Genomic DNA, 23,173 nt, shown 5'->3' on the forward strand with positions numbered 1-23,173 from the left:
TAGCGCTAGGTTAAGGGTTAGGTTTAGGGTTAGGTTTAGGGTTAGGTTTCGGGGGGTTAGGTTTAGGTTTAGGGGTTAATTTTAACTTTAGCGCTCACAGTGTGCTTTTTTCGTCACGCTGTGATGACGTCAGGTACGCGGTTTCGTTGAGCGCGCTTTAGTCGACCGCGGTTTTGTGGTGGAACCTATATTTATACCTGCTATCTTGTACATGTTTGACAAACTAATAAATACAAATACAAATAAATACATTTTGTTTGTTAGAAATCAGAAAGCTCCACCATTCTAATGCATTCAATAACTATCAACGATTAATTGAGGCGATGCCTTAAAAACTAATTAGATAGTAGTTGTTTGGATCAGATTTACTGATTTTTCTGAGAACTAGCCATAGATTTGTTTCTTGTAAATCCGGACATTTGATCAGAGGAGGTAACACAACTACTTAATTTATTACATAATTTTTTAAGAAATCAAGCTTTGCACCTCTCTTGTAATTGACCTGTATTTTTCAATTAACACCTGGAAGAGAGGCTGCTTAGACATGCTCGCTTTTCCTTTTTTTTACTCTTGTGAGATAACAAGCTCTCGGTTCAAACCTCAATTAGATAATTATTCCTCACTTTTGTCTTGGCAGGAAGTGGGTGCCTGCCAGGCACTTAATCCTCATTAATATGTATGCTTCCCTTGCTGATGCCTAAACAGAGAAACTCTGGGGGAATGGAGAGGGAAAAGAGAGAAGTTGCAGGCCTATAAAACATCCGTCCCAACGAAAGCAACCTCTTTGCAAGTCAAATTCCAGAGACCATCACCGTGAAGGAAGAGCCCCTGGCGCTGTAAGTAATGAAATGGAGATACTTAAAATAAAATAAAAAAATCTCAAAGAACCGGATGTGAGATAAGTCAGTAGCCAAAGACAGAAAAAAAACAACAACTCAGGATTGAAGAGGAGACAGGTTTAAAGACACATGGAATCATGATGAAATAACAATTCAGAACCCAAGGACCAGTCAAAAGGCAGAAATAAGATGTAACTGAGGAAAATGCAAAACCCACAGAAAAGCTTTCATACTCAATTTATTCCTTCCCTCTTGGTCTAGCTACCGTATTTTTCGGACTAAGACGCACCGGAGTATAAGAGCACCAAGATTTTGAAGAGGTAAAGGCCTCCCAACCCCTCTGCATGCCTCGTTTTTTGTGAAAAAACACTCCTGGGGGCAGGGCAAAAACGAGCAAAAACAGGCCCGGTTTTTGTGAAAATGGACCCGTTTTTTGCAAAAAAACAGGGCATGCATAAGCTTTGGGAGGCTTGTAGAGTGCTCCTGGGGGCTGGGGGGAAACGGGGGTCTCATTTTTGCCCCCCAGCCCCCAGAAGCACTCTACAAGCCTCCCAAAGCCTATGCATATCCATTTTTGTGAAGGGGGTGGGGTTTCAGGAGGCCAAAAATGCTGTATTCAGTGTATAAGGCACACCCAGATTCTCAACCTCTTTTTTTGGGGGGGGGGAAGGTGCGTCTTATATTCCGAAAAATACGGTAAGTGGACTCAGTCCACAACTACCTAAATTTCGTGGACCTTACGTGTTTCTTAAGATGTCCCTAAGGGGGGCGTGCATAATAGCAATAGCAATAGCAGTTAGACTTATATACCGCTTCATAGGGCTTTCAATCCTCTCTAAGCGGTTTACAGAGTCAGCATATCGCCCCCACAGTCTGGGTCCTCATTTCACCCACCTTGGAAGGATGGAAGGCTGAGTTAACCTTGAGCCGGTGAGATTAGAACCACTGAGCTGCAGATAACAGTCAGCTGTAGTGGCCTTCAGTACTGCACCCTAACCACTGCACCACCTTGGCTCCCTAAGCGCACCAGCGTGCCTACTGTCCCTACTCCTACATTTATATATACTTTTTAATGTGTTTATGGCTATGTTTTGCCTATTTATATCTATTTATTTGTGCCATTTTCCATGTGTTTTCATACTTGTTTCCTTGTACTTGTTGACAAATAAATAAAACAAAATAAATACATAAATTTCACTGAATAATCTGCAGTTAAATTCCGATGGCTCCTGCTTTCATCTTTCTTGAAGTTTATGAATCCCAGTTTCTTCTTAGCACAAGCTGAATTCATTTAGGAGTATTCATCTTAGGGAGGTAGACTTCCTGAGAATGCTAGGCTAAACTCAGATGGGAGTAAACTCCATTGAACTCTATCACAGATACCGTATATACTCGAGTATAGGCCGACCCGAATATAAGCCGAGGCACCTAATTTTACCACAAAAAACTGGAAAAGTTATTGACTCGAGTATAAGCCTAGGGTGGGAAATGCAGCAGCTACCGGTAAATTTCAAAAATAAAAATAGATACCAAAAATGTTTTTGAATATTTATTTCAAAGAAAAACAGTAAACTAGCGGTGTATTCAATGAAATACTTCACTCACCTCATGATGCTGATGTCCCGCTGTGATGATGATGTCCCATGCAGCCGCGGGAGCGATGTCCTGCCTCCTATGACACACGGCACAGTGATTCCTATCATTGGATCACTGTACCAGAGGAGGTGGGACATCGCTATGTGGCTGCTTGCCATAACAAGGAGGAGGTGGGACATCGTTGCAGAGCGGCAGGAGGGGGAGGAAGGGGAATCGTAAGACAGCCCTGCATTACATTAGAACGTGAGGAGGGGGGATGGTGCGGTGCGCGCTGCGCGGCAAACTGACACAGAGGGAGGGGAAACTCACAGGGGCACTGGGCCATTCACGAGTGTCACCCAGCGGCATGGCCCCGCCCCTTTTTCTCCTCCATTTCGGGCAAATTTTTCACTGACTCGAGTATAAGCCGAGGCGGCTTTTTTCAGCCCAAAAAGTGGGCTGAAAAACTAGGCTTATACTCGAGTATATACAGTAGTCCTTGACTGTTGCTTAATGACTGTTTAGAGTTAAGATGGACCTAATTGCCACTGAGCCACCGCGTCCCTCACATACATACATAAGATTTTAACTCCAAATTAGCCAGAAGTACTTCTTCCCAGTCAATAATCAATTCCACTGCATCTATAATTTCTTTGTATAAGTAACTTTCTATTTTATGAGGGTTTTTTTTAAAAAAAAATCCAAATATAGATAGTTTTTGCTATGTAGCTCACTCTTTTAATTTGATCCTGGGTTTTATTTTTTTGTATCAAATGGATAAATTATTTTCCAGATTAATTCATACAGATTGTGGAAGGCACATTTTAAAGGCTTTTGACTGAATTTACTGGAAATTTTTGCTTTGAGATATTAAAAGTGTGTTTTTTAAAAGATATTGGAGATGGTTCCACCACAAATGCGCGAACGACAAAAGCGCGGCTGACTAAACCGCGGTGACAAAACTGCGCCGATAAAACCGCGCAGACGAATGAGCGCTGAAGCGCGCCGACAACAGCGCACCGACAGAAGCGCGCTGTAACCTAACCCTAACCCTAACCCTAACCCTAACCCTTACCTTAACTTAAATCACGCATCTGTCGGCGCGCTGTTGTCGGCGCGCTGTTGTCGGTGCGCTTTTGACATCGCGGTTTTAGCGCCGCGGTTTTGTCGGCGCGCTTTTGACGTTCGCGCTTTTGTCGGGTCACGATTAGAGAGTGTCTAATTCTCTAAAATCAATCCAATTACTCTCTGTCTCTGGAACACATTGCAAATCAATCTTTCTGTCACACACAATGTTCTTATGATTTTTTTTGTTTCCTGATTCTAAATGTAGAATTTACCAAACAGTAAATTAATGTTGGTTAATGTTGTAGGTAGCTTAATTTGAGTACAGGGTACATTCCAAGAAGAGAAGTTATTTGGGCAAAAGGTGAATAAATTGAAGGGAATTTCTAAGAGTAAATTTCTCCACAAGATTATTGAAATCCATCATTACAGTTCACTTGTGATTGGGGATCCTGTTATCCCATGCTCACCCAACCTACAGGTGATCGTAATCACTAGCTTTGCACTGATTCAAGACATACCAAAGATGCTCTTTTAAGAGGCAACTGAACTTTGTTTTCTTTCTCACTCTGCTGAACAAATAATTCCCTCAACACTGTCAGACTATTTATTAAGTCTGCACTACTATTAATCTTTCATCATTCTGATCACCCATCTCCTCCCACTTATAACTGTAACTTGTTGCTTGTATCCTTACGATTTATATTGTTTCCTAATATGATTTGATTGCTTATTTGTACCCTATGACTATCATTAAGTGTTGTACCTTATGATTTGCGAGGAATGTATCTTTTCTTTTATGTACACTGAGGGCATATGTGTCCAATCACACTTGGCCAATAAAGAATTCTATTCTATTCTATTCTATTCTATTCTATATTCCATTCTACTCTACTCGGTTCACCGACAAATGCGCGCACGACAAAAGCGTGCCGACAAAACCGCGGCAAGAAAACCACGATGTCGAAATCACGCCCACAACAACGCATCAACAACAGCGCGCTGACAAAAGCGCGCCATCAACAAACAACGCGAAAACAAGGTAATAACCCTAACCCTAACCCTGAACCTAACCCTAACCCTAACCCTAACCCTTACCTTAACCCTAATCGCGCTTTTGTGGGCGCAGTTTTGTCATCGCGCTGTTGGGGGTGCGATTTCGACGTCGCGGTTTTCTTGCTGCGGTTTTGTCGGCGCGCTTTTGTCGTGCGCGCATTTGTCGGGTCATGCTCTACTCTACTCCACTCTACTCTATTCTCCATGAAGATGTTTTGCTTCTCAACCAAGAAGCTTCTTCAGCTCTGGCTGTCAGAAGTGAAGAAAGCTTCTGGGATGAGAAGGGACATGTTCTTCAAGGAAAAACTAAACAAGTCCAGTTCTCTCTTGAAAAAGCACCTTTGGGATATCCATGTCCTGGATGACTGAGAATCTCCATAGATATTTACTGATTCAAGAGCAGAGACACCCAAACTGCAGGCAAGACGTACCACTATTTTTCACTTAATGGTAAATTAATACCTGAACCAAAACCACAATCAATAAAAATATCTTCCGAGTTCTCTTGAGTGATGGGACAGCACAATTTCTTTCAGAAGAAAGCTCGAAATACAACTGAACCACAACTGCAAAGGACTTCCAAGTGATTCATGCCTGCCTTACCATTTTACTGGCAGACCAATTATGTAAGGAACCCAGACTACTGCAAAGGCAGCAGATAAGCAGAGTCTACATTATCCTAATCAATAAACCACCTCTGTTGTCTTTTTTTTTTTATTCCTCAGCCCGCCAAATCAATTGTGCTGACTGGATGGCTGGTTCCTTAACCTTTGGAAACTGCATAACTGAGAAATTCTGTGTGGATCTTTCTCTCTTCTCAAATGGGTTGAAAATGCCCTCAACCCCAGAAGTAACTCCTTAAGCATTATAAAGAGAGCCACAAATTCAGATTAAAGGCCTTCTTAGTTTATCCTATACCAGTGATGGGTTTCAAAAATTGTTCGAACCTACTCTGTGGGTGTGGCCTCCTTTGTGGGAGTGGCTTGCCACCCATGTGACCGGATGGGAGTGGTTTGCCGCCCATGTGACCGGATATGAAGATGCCGACGACACTTGTCAGAACCACCTTAAATTACCTCACACACAGCACTGGCATGCATAAGAATTTGATGTAAACTTGTTTTTTAAAGGCATCTTTGGTTTGCGTTAAAAGAACTTCAACACACACAATGTTCTGATTGCACCACAAACGCAGTAGTCATCCTTACCTTTCACAGAGGCCCTGAGTTTTATAAATATGAGCATGATAGTGTAGAATAATCATATCCAAGGACCAGTGGTGGGTTTCAAAAAAGTTTGGAACCTCTTCTGTAGGTGTGGCCTGCTTTCCGGGTCCACTGGTGGAACCTCTTCTAACCGGTTCGGTAGATTTGTCGAACCAGTTCTACCGAATAGGTGCGAACTGGTAGGAACCCACCTCTGTCCTATACGCAACAACGGCCAAGTAAAAGACTCTGAAAAGTTCACAAACAGGGCTTGAAAGCAAACACGTTTTCTCAACGTTATTCTTGAAGAAACTTCTGGAGAAATGGGCGATCATATAGGTCACGGGTGTCAAACTCACGTCATCACCAGCGGTGGGTTTCACATTCGCTCCACACGCACCTCTTCTGCACATGCGCCCAGCCTTCCACGCATGTGCTTTGCTCTTGCACAAGCCTTCCACGCAAGCGCCCGACCTCAAAAACGTGCCTAAATAGGACAACATAGAGCAGGGGGGGGCACCCCCCTGCAATTTCCGCTACAGGTTCGAAAGAACCGGTCCGAACCGTCTGAACACTACCTCTGGTCGTCATGTTGTCGTCACGTTACATATTGTGATATTTTCCCCCTTTCGCTAAACTGGGAGTGGGCATGGCAGTGTGTGACACATCTGGTGCGTGGACCGCAAGTTTGCCACCCCTGATATAGGTAGACCTCTACTTATGACCAGTTGACTCTCCAAAAGGTGCCTGGTTTTGAAGTTCTGATGTTGCACCCTCCCCCAACATAAAAAGTGCCTGAATCTGAGGTGCTTGGCAACTGGCCCACATTTACAAAAACCAGCCAATAGCACACAATGAATTCACTTAATGGCCATCATAATAAAGGTCATTAAAATCCGTCCGGTTACATGGAGACCTGCTTTGCAACCATCTCAACTTAAAACCATAATTGCCAGGCTCAAGGCCTACCTGTATACATCTGATGAATAAATACATTTGAAGAAAGGATGCCTCTAAATGTGGAGGGCCTTATATTTTTAGCATGGCAGGCCTTCCACAAAAACACACTTTTCTCTTTTTGGGGTACTGAGTGATTAACTCAAGGTAGGAAACACACATTTTTTCTAGCTAGAGATAGTCTTTAACTTATGATCACAACTAAGCACAAAATTTCTGTCTTTAAGCAAGACATTTGTTCAGTACTGTTTGTCTCAGGCCAGGAAGCCATCTTTTACATTGGGCCTTCAGGCATGCCACATTTTTCTGCTGTGGGAAACTGGAAGAGGGGATTATATGGAGTATGGGAGATATATAGTCTAAATAACATTCCTTTCTCAGAGAGTCAAGGACACCTTGCCCTGCACTTGGAGTGGCATGACTGGGAGGCATCTCCAGTTGGGATGGTGTCTGATTGGGCCATGAAATGGAGAAATGGATGCTGGGCAGGGACTTGAACTTTCAATTGGGTGGGGAAAACCTGGAAACTTTCAGATTTGGGTTTTCTCAGATGTGCCAATATGACATCTCTAATAAAATGGAACTTTGAGGAATCTTCAAGGCTCAGAGTCTTCTTTCGTTGGGGGGGTTCCACCACAAAACCGCGTTCGACTAAAGGGCACTCTACGAAACCACGTAGCTGACGTCATCACAGCGCGACAACAGGGCGGAGAAAAAAGCACGCTGTAAACGTTAAACCTAAAATTAACCCCTAAACCTAAACCTAACCCCCCCTAAACCTAATCCTAAACCTAACCCTAACCCTTAACCTAACCCTAAACCTAACCCTTAACCTAACGCTAAACCTAATCCTAACCCTTAACCTAACCCTAACCTTTAACCTAACCCTAAACCTAACCCTAAACCTAACCCTAAACCTAACCCTAAGCCTAACCCTAAACCTAACCCTTACCTTAACTTGAATCGGCTTGCTTTCAAATCACTATTTAAAGCGCCCTTCTTTCTCCGCGCTCGCTGTTGTCGCCCTGTTGATGACGTCAGCGACGCGGTTTAATCGGGTGCGCTTTAGTCGAGCGCGGTTTCGTCGTGCCACGTCGTTGGGGCTGTTACTTGGAACCCTGACATTTTACAACCTTTCTTGCCACTGTTGTTCACTGAATCACTGCAGTTGTTACTACAGTTGTTAAACGAACTTGCTTTCCCCTTGATTTTGCTTGTCAGCAGATTGCAAAAGGTGATCCCAAGACCCTGGGACACTGCAACCGTCATAAATCCATGCCACGTCCTAATTTTGATCCTGTGACCATGGGGATGCTGTGTACAACAGCCATCAGTCCCTTTTGTCATCGTCGTCATAACTTCAAGTGGTCACTAAAATGAATGGTTGTAAGTTGAGGACGACCTGCCACATCTGAGTGATGACATTTCCATTTTCAAGCAGATTGTTTGGCTTGCTTTCTTGCCCACTTAGGGGAGCTGAATTCACCCTTCCTTTCATTTTGATGAATTAGGATTTGCAATGGCTGTTATGCTAATGGTGTTAAGGTTACCTGCAACATTAACTTCCACGGAGAAACAGAAGTGGTCATCTTATTAACAAAAGAAGGGAAAATTAATGGATCTATGCTGGTGTCTGAGCTTCGCACACTTTCACAGACAGATGCTTACCTAATGCAAAAGCTTTACATGGTCTGATTACAGATATTCCTTAAGCTGCCACCTTAACGGAACCTATTATCAGTTCCACCACACAACCGCGTTCAACTAAAGGGCGCTCGACGAAACCGTGTAGCTGACGTCATCACAGCGCAACAACAGCGCGGAGACAGAAGCACGCTGTAAACGCTAAACCTAAAATTAACCCCTAAACCTAACCCCCCCTAAACCTAATCCTAAACCTAACCCTAACCCTTAACCTAACCCTAACTCTAACCCTAACCCTAACCCTTATCCTAACCCTAAACCTAACCCTATTTAAAGCACCCTTCTTTCTCCGTGCTCGCTGTTGTCGCCGTTGATGACGTCAGCGACGCGGTTTAATCGGGCGCGCTTTATTCGAGCGCGGTTTTGTCGTGCCACGCCTATTATCATGGTTGTAACTCATGATAGTTGTAAATCAGACACCAACATGACCAATGCAATTTTACAACTATTTTTGCCGCGGTTGTTAAGTGCATATAGTGTTTACTAGGAAGTAGCTTTGCCAAAAAACAGCAGTAAATGCCGGGTTTTGGCAAAAGCTGTTGTACAATGACAGGAGGACTCTGCAGATGACTATAATTTTGGCCCAGTTGTTGAGCACTTAAAGTGGTGGTTACATGAAGGCGGGGAGGGACCCCGACCGTCGTAACTTTGAATCTGGGTCTTAAGTACCCCAAGGGAGGTCCATTGTAACTTAGAACATTCGTTAAGTGACGAATCGCAAGTCAAGGATTACCTATAATGTATGTTTTGACTTTTAAAAAAAATTGGTTACATGCATGCATGTTTATGGTGTTTCTAAGGCAGGGGTGTCAAACTAGATTTCATTGAGGGTTACATCAGGGCTGGGTTTGACCTCAGGGGGTCAGGGTAGGTGTGGCTAGCTTGACATCACTCCTGTCAGGGGCGCTTGTGGTGGCCCGAGTGATCTGCCGAGGTGGCGCAGTGGTTAGGGTGCAGTACTGCAGGCCACTTCAGCTGACTGTTATCTGCAGTTCAGCGGTTTAAATCTCACCGGCTCAAGGTTGACTCAGCCTTCCATCCTTCCGAGGTGGATAAAATGAGGACCCAGACTGTGGGGGCGATATGCTGACTCTGTAAACCACTTAGAGAGGGCTGAAAGCCCTATGAAGCGGTATATAAGTCTAACTGCTATTGCTATTGCTATTGTACTGCCAGAGGAAATGAGCTCCCAAGCTCTGTTTTAGGCTGTGACAGCCTCCTGCAACCCTCTGCCAGAGTAAATGGAGCTCGGGAGAGTCACACACAGCCCTCCCAAGCTCCGTTTTTCGCTGGCAGAAGCACTGTGGGTTGTTCCTTCGCTGTTTCCAGGGCGGCCCCACTAGCCAGATCTCAGCACCTTGCAAACCAGATTCCCCCTGCCTTTCCCGGCCTTGAGTTTTACACCCCTGCTCTAAGGAGTTTCTGTTGGATTTTCCCAAACTGGCCAGCTGATACAATTATGTCATTGCAAGAGCCTACTTTTTACGACTAGGAAATACATAATTTTACTTTCCACTTGGCTCCAGTTGGGTTGAAGATGTACAGCCTGGTTGCTTGCTGGAGACTCCCATCTCTGTCGGGTCTGTCTTTCATAGTCACCCCTGCTCTTCCTAGCCTCCATCATTTTCACTGCAGGATGCTCCAGAAAAACCAGGAGTCTTGGAAAAATCTATGCACTGCATCCCAATAATAAGGATATATTTATTGGAGCTGCGCAAAACAGCAGGGAAGTTTGTAGGATGTTCCAAGGAACCTGAAAATATATCTGTTGCCGGGCGCAGTTTGTGCTGCTCTTTCGAGCTTCAGAACAGAGCAAACTATTAATGACGTCTCTATTCAGATATAACTGAATAGCAATCAGAAACGCAGATCAGCAAGCACACAAATTTCAGGTGCCGAAATTAGCATTTTGGTTGTTGTTGAATAATGATGCGGTATCATTGCCTCCGTCTAGAGCGGTTACCATGGTAACCGTTGCTCCCTCCATTGTACTGCTGTAGCCACTGATTTATAAATATATATAGATATAATAACTCCGCCCCACTTTTCCCTTCCTTTTTCACCATGTCATGACAGTGATGAAGCTGGCATTAAAAAAATGCAAAATTCTATACTTCCAGGCCTCTCAAACAAGAAAAAATGTAATTCATAAGTGCCTTCCTAATTTTTTTAGGCTATGGATTGTGGGAAACAGAGCCTGTTGTTTTTGCAGAACTATAAGACATGCTAACCTGTGAAGAAAATACATTTCTAATCTCATAAGCTAGATTGAAACTTGAGAATTGCATGTCGGAAGGCTTCTGCTACAGAGGTGGTATTCAGCCGGTTCTAACCAGTTCTGGAGAACCAGTAGCGGAAATTTTGAATAGTTTGGAGAACCAGTAAATACCACCTCTGACTGGCCCCATACCCATCTATTCTCTGCCTCCCAAGTCCCAGCTAATCGGGAAGAGGTGGGGATTTTGCAGTAACTTTCCCCTTGAGTGGGGGGTGGGGGGGTGGGAATGGAGATTTTACAGTATTCTTCCCCTGGAGTTGGGTGGGAATGGAGATTTTACAGTATCCTTCCTCTGCCACATCCACCAAGCCACACTCACAGAACCGATGGTAAAAAAAATTGAATCCCACCACTGCTCTGCTATAAACCATTCATCAGCCTCACAATTGTCTGGCTCTGAAGGCAGCTGATAGTTGGCATATGGCTCTGAGCCCCATCTCTGCCTCCGACACAGAGCCCTCATCAGAGCCTTCCCCAGACTCCAGGTCTGGCCCACGTTGCTCCCCAACCTCCTCACTGTCTTAACCATTATTTGCTGATACGATAGTTACTCTAGAGACAAGCCCTAGGAACTAGGACTGTAAAAGGTAATTTGTAAATAAGGGCAGGGGGTGAGAGAATTAGAGCAATGGGAGATGTAATCGGGGGCAGAGATAATGTATTCACTTTGGACGTTTCGGATAGGTTGTGATGCCATGAGTACTAAGCCAATGAGGAAAAAGGTGGGAGATAAATTTGCAACGGCGATAGGAAATATAAAGAAAACACATTGATGATTTAAGGTGTGTTCACTGTACCTGCATGTGCATGGGGCACCCTCTTTGCAAAGTAGTAAATAAAATTACCATTGTTTTCTCTTGGGAATTTTGGCTGGTGTTCGTTTATATCAAAAGTAGACAACGAACGGCACTTCATTATGGTTCACCTGTCTAATATATTCTCACTCCAAAATGAAAACAGGTATGAGGATTGAGAGAAAATGAAAACACTGAACAAGCGAGATAAGAACAAGAAACAATATGCCGGGGGAGAGCCTTCTCTGTTGCAGCTCCGGCCCTCTGGAACGAGCTCCCTGTTGAGATCCGGACCCTTACTACCCTCCAGGCCTTCCGCAAAGCCACCAAGTCCTGGCTGTTCCAGCAGGCTGGGGGGAGCTGAGAAGCATCTACCTCCACGGAAATTGTGAATGTTGGTTTTGTTTTTAATATGTTGTCTTTGTCTCTCGTTCCCCCCTTTCCCTTGTCTTTTGTGAGCTGCCCGGAGTCCTCCGGGAGTGGGCGGCATACAAGACAAATAAATAAATAAATAAATAAATAAATAAATAAATAAATAAATAATGCCAAGCAAGACTTAAAACATTATTTTCTGTTTTGGTAACAATCTTGAAAGGAAAGCATAGTTACTTTCTGTCTACTCCACTGTTTCCGAATATTATAATGAAAACTTACATGGGAACATTTCTCCAACACTTCCTCTTTGAATTGTAAAAACTTCGCTTGAATGGCAGGCTGGTTGAGTGCAAACGATAGAAAATGTGTGAAGGGTTGTTTTTTACGAAAGCTTTCAACGAGAACATCAATTCGTGTCCGGGCTGAAATAACACCACTCCGATGTTGTCCTGTGATCACTGAAAACAAGGAAAATAATAGGACATGATATATGCTAATGTGCTTCAAAATTCCCTCCAGAAATCTAAGAATAGCAGGCAGTACTTGCTGTACTCAAAACCCAATTAACAACATGGCTGCTAAGTTGACAAAGGACAACATAGGCATGGAGTGAAGAGCTTTTCTCCAGGAAGGAATAAGTAGTTGTTAGAGGAAAAAAATGTTACTTTTTGATCGTCATATTCCAACTTTGTTTGATCTATGTCCTGTGCTTGTAAAGAGATTTAAGAGGGCATACATACTGTTTGCTCCGACCCTTTCCTGCTAATGGCATGATTACATTGCTTTAGATGTGTACTAAAGCAAACAGTTTATTTTCTTGAAATCCCTTCCTCTCCAACCTGTCTGCTCTGCGGGGGGCAGGGGTGGCTGGGTAAGGTCAGGCAAAGGAAAGATTGCCTACGGCTTGCCTTTTTTCTCCCACTCTCTTGCAAACTGAAGAGATTCGAGAGGAAGATTTCAATAGAATATTGTAAGCAGTAGGCACAGTGCGCCCAGTTCCTAGGCCTGGGCTGCCAGTGTGAACACATTGCTTTTGATGTATATAAGAGCAAATTCTTTGGAAATCCCTTCCTTCCCAATCTCTCTGCTTTGCAAGAAGAAGAAGAAAACCACAGGACATTATCTATTGTCTGTAATAGAGATAACATGATTGTCAGGCACTGGGAAAGTTGCAAATCAGCTGTAAAGTTTTTTTTAAAAAATTAGAACTATCTATAACTTCGAATGATTGCTAAAAGAATAGTTGGTATGTGAGGATTCTTTTGGATGGAATGTTATCTCAAATCAGGAGATGATTGATGATGATATTATTATTATTATTATTATTCATTAAACATGAAATTCAGTCAACTGAACATTTAAAAATTTATTATTACTATTATACTTTATTCATTAAACATGAAACTCAGTCAACTGAATATTTAAAAATAATAATACTTTATTCATTAAACATGAAACTCAGCCAACTGAGCATTCAAAAATGCATTACAAATACCAGTGACTGGTGCTAATGGTTGATATGGTTTGCTGCCAGTGTCCAAGGTATCAATCAAGTACCTTCTTAAAATATAAGATGTTCTGAGTAGTGCAGTTTTTTGCAGTTCCGCGGGTGTTATTGCAGGAAGCTGCAATTTGTTGATGTATCTTGTAAAATTCTTGGACATGGTGCCAAGTGCCCCGATGACAATGGGTATCACTGTTACATGCTTCATCCTTAGCTGTGTAGTTTTGATGGCCAGGTCGCAATATTTCATTATTTTTTTTCTTTGACTCTGGCATCTCCAGGAATGTGAAATGTGAAACAGTTTCAACTTTATTATTGCAAAGTCAGCAGTTTGGGTTGTCAGTGGATTTTTGTATCTTCGCTGAAGATATTGTTATTATTATTATTATTATTATTATTATTATTATTATTATACAATTATATCACAGCGGCCAGTTGTTTCGCCAGATTTGGCATTGGTTACTAGTCGGGCCCCACCCAGGGGCCTAGGACATTGTAACGTATTTTCGTAATATGTGTGCAGATCCAAGCAGTGCGGCTTTTTGCATTTGACTGATGGTGATTTTGTCAATTTTTAACTGTTTTAAATGTAATTCCAGTGCTTTTGGGATAGCACCCAGTGTGCCAATTACCACTGGAATTACCACTGCTGGTTTGTGCCATAGTCGTTGAATTTCAATTTTTAAGTCCTGGTATTTTGCGATTTTTTCATGTTCCTTCTCAGCGACCCTGCTATCACCTGGTATTGCGATGTCTATGATTATGATTGTGACCTTATTTTTCTCAACCAATGTTGTTGTTGTTGTTATTATTATTATTATTATTATTATTATTAATTAAACATAAAATTCAGTCAACTGAATATTTAAAAATAATAATTATTATCATACTTTATTCATTAAACATGAAACTCATTATTATTATTGAAAATAATAATAATAATAATAATAATAATAATAATAATAATAACAACAACATCAGTGGGAACATCAGCCTGAAAAAGTCACAGAAAATCAGATGGTCAAGATCTTGTGGGATTTCCGTATACAAACCGACAAAATACTGGCGCATAATACACCAGACATCACACTGGTTGAGAAAAATAAGGTCACAATCATAGACATCGCAATACCAGGTGATAGCAGGGTCGCCGAGAAGGAACATGAAAAAATCGCAAAATACCAGGACTTAAAAATCGAAATTCAACGACTATGGCACAAACCAGCAGTGGTAATTCCAGTGGTAATTGGCACACTGGGTGCTATTCCAAAAGCACTGGAATTACATTTAAAACAGTTAAAAATTGACAAAATCACCATCAGTCAAATGCAAAAAAGCCGCACTGCTTGGATCTGCACGCATATTACGAAAATACGTTACGACGTCCTAGGCCCCTGGGTGGGGCCCGACTAGTAACCAATGCCAAATCCGGCGAAACAACTGGCCGCTGTGATACAATTGTATAATAACAACAACAACAATGCAGAGTTTGCAAAGAAGCTGATGAAACTGTTGATCACATACACAGCTGCTGTAAAAAAAATCACGCAGACGGATTATAATTGCGGCACAATTCAGTAGCACAAATGATCCATTGGAATTTGTGCAAAAATTATAATATTAAAACAGCAACAAACTGGTGGGAACATCAGCCTGAAAAAGTCACTGAAAATCAGATGGTCAAGATCTTGTGGGATTTCCGTATACAAACGGACAAAATACAGGCACATAATACACCAGACATCACATTGGTTGAGAAAAATAAGGTCACAATCATAGACATCACAATACCAGGTGATAGCAGGGTCGCCGAGAAGGAACATGAAAAAATCGCAAAATACCAGGACTTGAAATTGAAATTCAACAACTATGGCACAAACCAGCAGTGGTAATTCCAGTGGTAATTGGCACACTGGGTGCTATTCCAAAAGCACTGGAATTACATTTAAAACAGTTAAAAATTGACAAAATCACCATCAGTCAAGTGCAAAAAGCCACACTGCTTGGATCTGCACGCATATTACGAAAATACGTTACGACGTCCTAGGCCCCTGGGTGGGGCCCGACTAGTAACCAATGCCAAATCCGGCGAAACAACTGGCCGCTGTGATACAATTGTATAATAATAACAATAACAATAACAACTATAGTAGACTGGAGGAAGGAAAAAGAAGTGAAAACGGTATAATAATTACCGCAAGTAAATTAAAGATTTTGGGAAGTAGAGAATGCACATTGGATAACAGCTGTTTCATTGTCATTGATTAAGATTCCTTTTTCTATGAAATGAAAGACTGCCCCCGTTTATGGAAAGTCTTTATTTCTCATGGAATGGAAAACAAATCCTCTTTAATTTCCCTTTTGTAGCTCAGCTTTCAGCCCTCTCTAAGCGGTTTACAGAGTCAGCATATTGCCCCCACAGTCTGGGTCCTCATTTCACCCACCTCGGAAGGATGGAAGGCTGAGTCAACCTTGAGCCGGTGAGATTTGAACCGCTGAACTGCAGATAACAGTCAGCTGAAGTGGCCTGCAGTACTGCACCCTAACCATTGCGCCACCTCGGCTCTATAAAAATATATATATATAAGACAGGGTCTTATTTTCGGGGAAACACTGTAGTATCAAAATATATTCTTAGTTTTATGTAACCTGCGTACGAAAACTCAGAAGTGTATTGATTTTTGCAAGCTCAAAATCTTACCAATTTCTCCTTCTACCCCTGGCTTGGGAATACTGATGGAAGTTCGTGTTTCGGTCTCTAGTTTTTTCCTGGTTTCTCCTTTCTTCCCTATTATATACCTGTAGAAAACATTGAGCGGGATAAGGAAGAAAAAAGGAACCAAGTTTAAAGAGCTAAATTAGTATTAAATGATTCCCTGCATCACAAAAATAACTGTCCTGTCTGTTATGGAATGTAAGAGCTTAATAGGCACAATAGTTCTCACAACATCCAAATCCTTGGGACACAAAATATAGCCTGTGAAAGGCAGTCATCGTATAAAATTCAAGCGTTAGGAATTATCTTATAGCACATTTATTAGTTGGTAAATGAAACAGCATGAGAAGTTGGGGTTTTTTTCCCTTCCACCTATTAGAGGAAATAGAAGTAAAGCCAGAGAATGTGGTAATTGATTATATGCTGGTTGTAAAATTGATACGACTCCATAAATTCCGCAATGTGGATTTACTGGCATGGCGTATCGGCAGCCACTTCAGAAAAAACAACGAACGAAGGAAACAAACCAATAAACATAAAGCAATATGAGAAATGTAGTCTTGGGTGGGCCTGTGGTCTTGCAAAGGCTCAGTGAGGGACCCTATTTGAAACTAAACCAATCTGGAAGCCAAAACTGCACATCAAGGGCAACTTATTTATCTCTGCAACAACAACTGTGAGATAGATGAGGTGGAAAGGAAAACGGGCGAAGAGGAAACTGGTTGGGGAAAACTAGGTAGTTGTGGCTCATTTCCTCCATTCCTCTCAGGTTCATTGACCACTTTCTAGGTAGCATTTCGTACTGAGTTTGTGTGAGAGAAAAAAAGGTGTATGTGCGGAAAATGCTGAGGTATGACTTGGCTTTATTCTCTTAGAAAAACCCAGGGAGTTAATAAAAAATTCTGTGTGCTGTTTTTGGCATGTAGTGTGATCGCTTGTCCTCAATCTCACTAAAAGATGCGCATCGATATTTCCCATGTAAACTCTTGACGGTTGACCAAGCCTAGGTCTTCTATTGTCTCAAGCTGCCCATCCCGAAATGGTGGTCGCCGCAAGTGGACTTTGGCGAGCGATGCAAGGAAAGACAGATTGATTGTAAGTGAATTGTAACACGCCTTCATTGTAACGCTCACAATCGTCAACAAAGAATCGCAGTGAGAAACGACGGTCAAAATTAGATAGAAGCTATGTCAAATTAAGCAATAGTAATAGCAATAGCAGTTAGACTTATTTACCGCTTCATAGGGCTTTCAGCCCTGTCTAAGCGGTTTACAGAGTCAGCATATTGCCCCCAACAACAATCCGGGTCCTCATTTTACCCACCTCAGAAGGATGGAAGGCTGAGTCAACCCTGAGCCGGTGAGATTTGAACTGCAGAACTGCAGAACTGCAGTCAGCTGAAGTAGCCTGCAGTGCTGCATTTAACCACTGCGCCACCTCGGCTCTGTAGCAGTCCAAAGCTGTCCAAGTGATTTGGAACAAAAGCCAAACCAAACAAGCAAAATCATTTTTTTAAAAAGGTATAATACACTTATCTGTTAAAATCACCCATTTAAACCTTTTCTTTTTGTTAATTCTCTCGTAAGATAACGTGAAAAGAAGATGATGCTAAATGCGTTTTAGGCTGCAATCCTATTATCCCCTTCCTAAATGCAAGCCCCACTGAATGCTGTGGCTGTGCTCCATAAAATAAAATAATTTACAATACTGTAACTTGATTAGAAATAAACAAGCTTGCTAGCGCATCCTTCCTGATCACTCCCTCTGGCCTTCCCTCCATACAGAAGTGGCCAAACATTATCATTACATGCAAACCAGGGCTGAAGCTACATTTAGCACATTTTAAAGAACGAAGTGGCATTTGTGATTGGTTTAGCCACTCCATATGGGCAGAAAAAGCTGGTTGTTTGGGGGTAAGCAAGAACTTGGTTTTTGCCAGTAAACAATTTCCAGTAAACAGGAAATCCTGCTTTCTAGCGAATATAAATCCTGCTTTCTAGCGAATATAAATCGCGTGGCATAGCGAATATAAATCGCGTGGCATAAATTTCTAGAATATAAATCCTAGAAATCCTGCTTTCTAGCGAATATAAATCCTGCTTTCTAGCGAATATAAATCGCGTGGCACAGCTATTTCCCCCCCTTGCTGTTCTACTTACCTTTGCAGACTCAGAAAAGGCTTCTTAATCCTCCTTTTTCAGTGCTGCGCGGTAGCCTGCACACACGAAGCAAACCGGTAGTGAAGCGAACTGGTAGCAGACTTCAGAGCATATCACCCCTGCTATATAAGCAACAGCACTAGCACTAACATTAGACTTATACACCATTCCATAGTGCTTTGCTGCCTTCTCTAAGTGGTTTACAATGTCAACATCTTGCCCCCAACAATCCGGGTCCTCGGAAGGATGGAAGGCTGAGTCAACCTTGAGCCGCCAGGCAGAATCGAACTCCTGGCAGCGAGCAGTGAGTTAGCCTGCAATACTGCATTCTCACCACTGTGCTGCCAGGACTATGAGACTGAATTGTTAGCCTTCATCATCTTTGCATAGGTAGAGAAGGGATTTCTGTCAACATTAGAGCTGTGGTGGTGCAATGGTTAGAATGCAGTACTGTAAGCTACTTCTGCTGCCTGCCAGCTGCCTGTAGTTTGGCAGTTCGAGTCTCATTGGGTCAAGGTTGACTCAGCCTTCCATCCTTCCGAAGTCCATAAAATGAGGACCCAGATTGTTGGGGGCAATAGGCTGACTCTGTAAACCGCTTAGCGAGGGCTGTGAAGCACTGTGAAGCAGTATATAAGTCTAAGTGCTATTGCTATGAGGGCAGGAGATACCCATCTGCATGCAGTTCTTGCGATTATATTCCCTCAAACTTACTTATATAGTGGACTAGGAATGTCCATAGCACATTGGTATCCTCTTTCTGTCTCTTCTACTGCAAATGCATCACAGAATTCATCTGAGCCATCTCCAAGACCTATAAAACATGAGCCGATAAGTCATTTACCAAGATGGTCCAGCCATCTCATTTCTCAGATAATTAAAGAAAAGGAAAAAAAAACCGTTAAATGAATGGGATAGAGCCGTAATAGTGAACCTGTTGTGCGGAAATGTTGCGTGCACACACATGCTCAGCAGAACCATGCTCCGGAAAATGCTCCGGCTATGCCTGATGATCAGCTGGCTGGCGCGCATGATCACTGCAGTTTTCGGCACTGCTGTGGGCGTAAAGGGATTGCATTCCGGAAAAAGTCAAACTTCTGGGTTCTGGTGAGCATATGCACCCAACAATCAGTTGGCCAGCGTGCATTGGTTTTTGGCACTGCCATGTGCGCTAAAGACAGCTGATTGCAACCAGAAACTCAGAAGACAAAACAGGCAAGGTTGTGTACTGGGCAACATGGCTTCGTGTGCCACTTTGAGCATGCGTGCCATAGATTCACCATCAAGGGGAGAGAGGGAACTTTCGACCTGGTTTTCAAAACCATCCTACTGACATTTCAGTCTTGCAGGCATTTCAATAAGCAGCTGCTATAGTGAATCAAACAGTGTTTTCTTTTAATCTGCTTTTGAATACAAGCTGCAAAAGAACTCTGTCGGAAACTTTTCAGTGGATTCTGCCACTGATGCAAATGTCTATTTAAGAAAGCATAAAAGGATAGAGGGTGCAGATGCAGTCTCTGAAAGCTGACGGTTGGAAGCAAAGGGATTCTCTTTGTCATAGCCAATATTCTCAGCTGAAAAAGAAAACATAGCAATTATTCTTTTCTACCAATCATCTTCCAAACGCTGCGTATGTGAAAACTGAATTACGTTAATTCAATAGCAATTCAGCAAATAAGTTGATGGGATATAACTTTTCCTTATATATAATTGTTGTGGCCTGTCAGCAGCCAGTGGAGCTGGCAGCAGATTCGGACAGTGAGGAGGTTGGGGAGGAACATGGGCCAGTCCTGGAGTCTGGGGAAGGCTCTGATGGGGGCTCTGTGTCGGAGGCAGAGAGGGGGGCCAGAGCCGTATGCCAGTTATCAGCTGCCTTCAGAATCAGACATCAGTGAGGCAGACAAATAGCTGGAGCCTGTTCCCAGTCTGTGCATGCACAGAGTTGCCAGACGAAGGGAACAGCTAAAGAACAGAGGTTGACTTGAGAGTAAGGCCACAGGTGGACAATGAATAGCCCCTCCCAGAGGAAATAAAAGAGGAGTGAAAGGGAGGGGAGGGGAGTTCATAGGAGACAATTAGTTCACTTAATTGGTCCATGACTCTCCGAGACGCTATTTTGCAAATATCGGCCTGGCAGCTCTCCAAGCCAGATAAGGCCTGTGACTGTAAATCCTTCCTTGAAAGACTTTGCTGGATGTGAATGAGCAGAATTCACATCAATTAATAAAAGGGATTTTTGCCGGGTCAAGTTGCTTCATGTTCTTGGGAATCCTAGGTCAGAACAATAATGTATTTCTAAAACACTTGACAATTTACATAACGTTGGCAGTAGTCTTGAAATAAATAAAACAAAATACAATAAGTTAAAATAAAATAATAAAATAAATAAAATATAGACAAGGTTAATGATCCTTATTTTAATATTCTGCCAGCAAGTGAAATTAAGTATACTGTTAAGAGTTTGCATTCTCTCTCTTACAACTCCTTTGGTACATTAATATGCAGCGTTAATAACCTCTTGGCCTTTATGTCATTTTTCTGGATTTGCTAACATTGTTTAGATAGAAATTTTATTGATTCTTCTCTTATCTGTCACCTCCTTAAGATATTCCATCAATTCATGCAGCCTTTTGATTTGGTAATGAATGCAGTAGTTATATAACCTGATTTTCTAGTACCAAAGGTTCTTGTAAACATGGAATATTGTAGGAGATGATCAGGCTGAGCCTGAAGGAAGGGGGGCAAATGCGACATCAGTCATGAGTCCCCCAAGAGATCTAAGTCCAGCCCACCTGGAATTCCTATGCTGGAATTCCTGAACTACTCATGGCTAAATTTCTTTGACCATCAATAGTTCAGATTATTGTAGAGAGTTTAAGCCTGTCAGGCCTGCAGTCATATTTTCTTTTGGATCTTTGGCCTGCCACACTTTCTATTATTCTACTATGCATTTTCTATTGTGGGAAAAGGCAGGGGGGGGGGGGATTATACGGAGTTAGATGCTATGCAGCCATAACAAAATTCTTTCTAGAAAGCCAAGGCCATCCTTTGTCTTTGCACCTCTGCACCTGACCGGAACTGGATGGGTGGAAGCTGCATCACAGTGGAAGATTGCACCTTGTGATGGACTTGTAGGTGTGGGGGCAAGATCTTGAACTTTCAACTGGGTGGGGGAAACCGGGAAGCTTTCAGATTCAGCTTTTCCCAGATGTGCCAACATGGCTCTCTTAATAAATTGGAATTTGAAGAATGCTTTGCCTCGGACTCTGATTTAATTTTGGATGCTATTTGGAACCCTGACGAAGCCTGCAATAAATCTTTACATCCATTTGAACTGCCCAGATCTCTTGATTTCTCTGGGGCTTGACCAATATTTTCTTAACGTATCTTAGATTTTGACACTTTTATTGCCCAGAATTTCACTCCACTCATTCCATTTTTGTTTGATCTTCTTTGAATCAGTTACTATCTGTCCATGGCATCCTTTGGCATTCCCATTCTAAGCTGGATCTCCTTCTACCTCCTTGAACCTCTAAGATAGTCCATTTGATTTCTGCATATTCGATCTGGTAATATCCACATGCATAGGCATCATTTTGATAGTCAGAAGTTTGTGTTTGTAATGAAGAAATAATTGGTTTGGCATGGGAACCTTCAGAGCTGGTTTCCACTGGCTGTGCCGATATGATGTATCTAATAAAATAGTATAGTATAGCCTTTATTGTTATTGTACATGGTGCAATCCATGACAAAAAATTCAAACAACAAATAGTATAAAGAATAATCCCTATGCAAGTAATTGCGGAGGGGGGGGAGAGAAAGAAAAAAAGAAAAACTATTCATACATTTCCATGTGCGAATGGAATGATTATGGTTGTGTTTAAGAGCCTGATGGCCCAAGGATAAAAACTATTTTTAAACTTATTTGCTAGCCTGGCTATGCTTCGATGTCTTTTGCCTGATGGTAGAATTGCAAAGAGACACTGACCACGGTATGAATCATCTCTGAGTATCTTTCTTACTCTGCTAAAGCAGCGAAACCTGGCGATGTCATCCAGTGGTGTTAGAGGGCAGCCAATGGTTTCTTGTGCTGAAGTGATCACTCTCGGTAGTGCCTTCCTAAAATGTTCTTTGGAGGAATCTGCCTACCTCGGAGTTCTGCTTTCAATGGGTGCATTACTCGGAAAGTTGACACTAATCTTCCATATGACTTTTATCCAAGTTTTTGCTCTCTGATTCAGAAGAGGAGGAAATGGATACATTTTATGGTTTAGTTAAATCTTAAGTGGACAAAACATGCAAAGAAGATGGTAAAATTAGAAATATTGAGGAGGAAAATGTACCTGGGTTTATGGCAGTGGTGGGTTTCAAAAAATTTTCGAACCTACTCTGTGGGTGTGGCCTCCTTTGTGGGAGTGGATTGCCGGCCATATGACCTGGTGGGAGTGGCTTGCCGGCCATATGTTTTCTTTCTTTCTTTCTTTCTTTCTTTCTCTCTCTCTCTCTCTCTCTCTCTTTCCTTCCTTTTGTCTCTCTGTCCCTTTTCCTTTTTTTCTTTCATCTCTCTCTCACTTTTTCTTTCTTTTTTCTTTTTTTCTTTTTTCTTTCTTTCTCTTTCTCTTTCTCTCTCTCTTTTTGTATGTGTCTGTGTGTGGTGGGTTTCAAAAATTTTTGCAACCTCTTCTGTAGGTGTGGCCTGCTTTCTGGGTCCACTGGTGGAACCTCTTCTAACCGGTTCGGTAGATTTGACGAACCGGTTCTACCGAATAGGTGCGAACTGGTAGGAACCCACCTCTGGTTTATGGTCTAGTTTAGGAAACCAAAATAAAGTAATGGAACAGCCTAGCAATTTCTGCCAAACCATTTGGGGGCGGGGTTTAAAACAAGATATACCATATTTTTTGGACTATAATACGCACCTAGATTTAGAGGAAGAAAACAAGAAA

At 42.2% G+C, this 23,173-nt stretch overlaps 1 protein-coding gene across 1 annotated transcript in view; it reads right to left on the reverse strand.

The window, feature by feature from the left end:
• The window catches only part of ASCC1 (activating signal cointegrator 1 complex subunit 1), a 133,062-nt gene that overhangs the window by 104,297 nt on the left and 5,592 nt on the right, over nt 1-23,173 (reverse strand). The window contains exons 3-5 of the mRNA XM_032232339.1: nt 18,942-19,041; nt 16,054-16,151; nt 12,128-12,306 (exon numbers count right to left, since the gene is read on the reverse strand). Of these exons, the coding sequence (XP_032088230.1) occupies nt 12,128-12,306; nt 16,054-16,151; nt 18,942-19,041 (377 nt within the window). The remainder of the gene's footprint in view (nt 1-12,127; nt 12,307-16,053; nt 16,152-18,941; nt 19,042-23,173) is intronic.

The sequence above is a fragment of the Thamnophis elegans genome, chromosome 15, assembly GCF_009769535.1.
Source record: "Thamnophis elegans isolate rThaEle1 chromosome 15, rThaEle1.pri, whole genome shotgun sequence".
Lineage (NCBI taxonomy): Eukaryota > Metazoa > Chordata > Lepidosauria > Squamata > Colubridae > Thamnophis > Thamnophis elegans.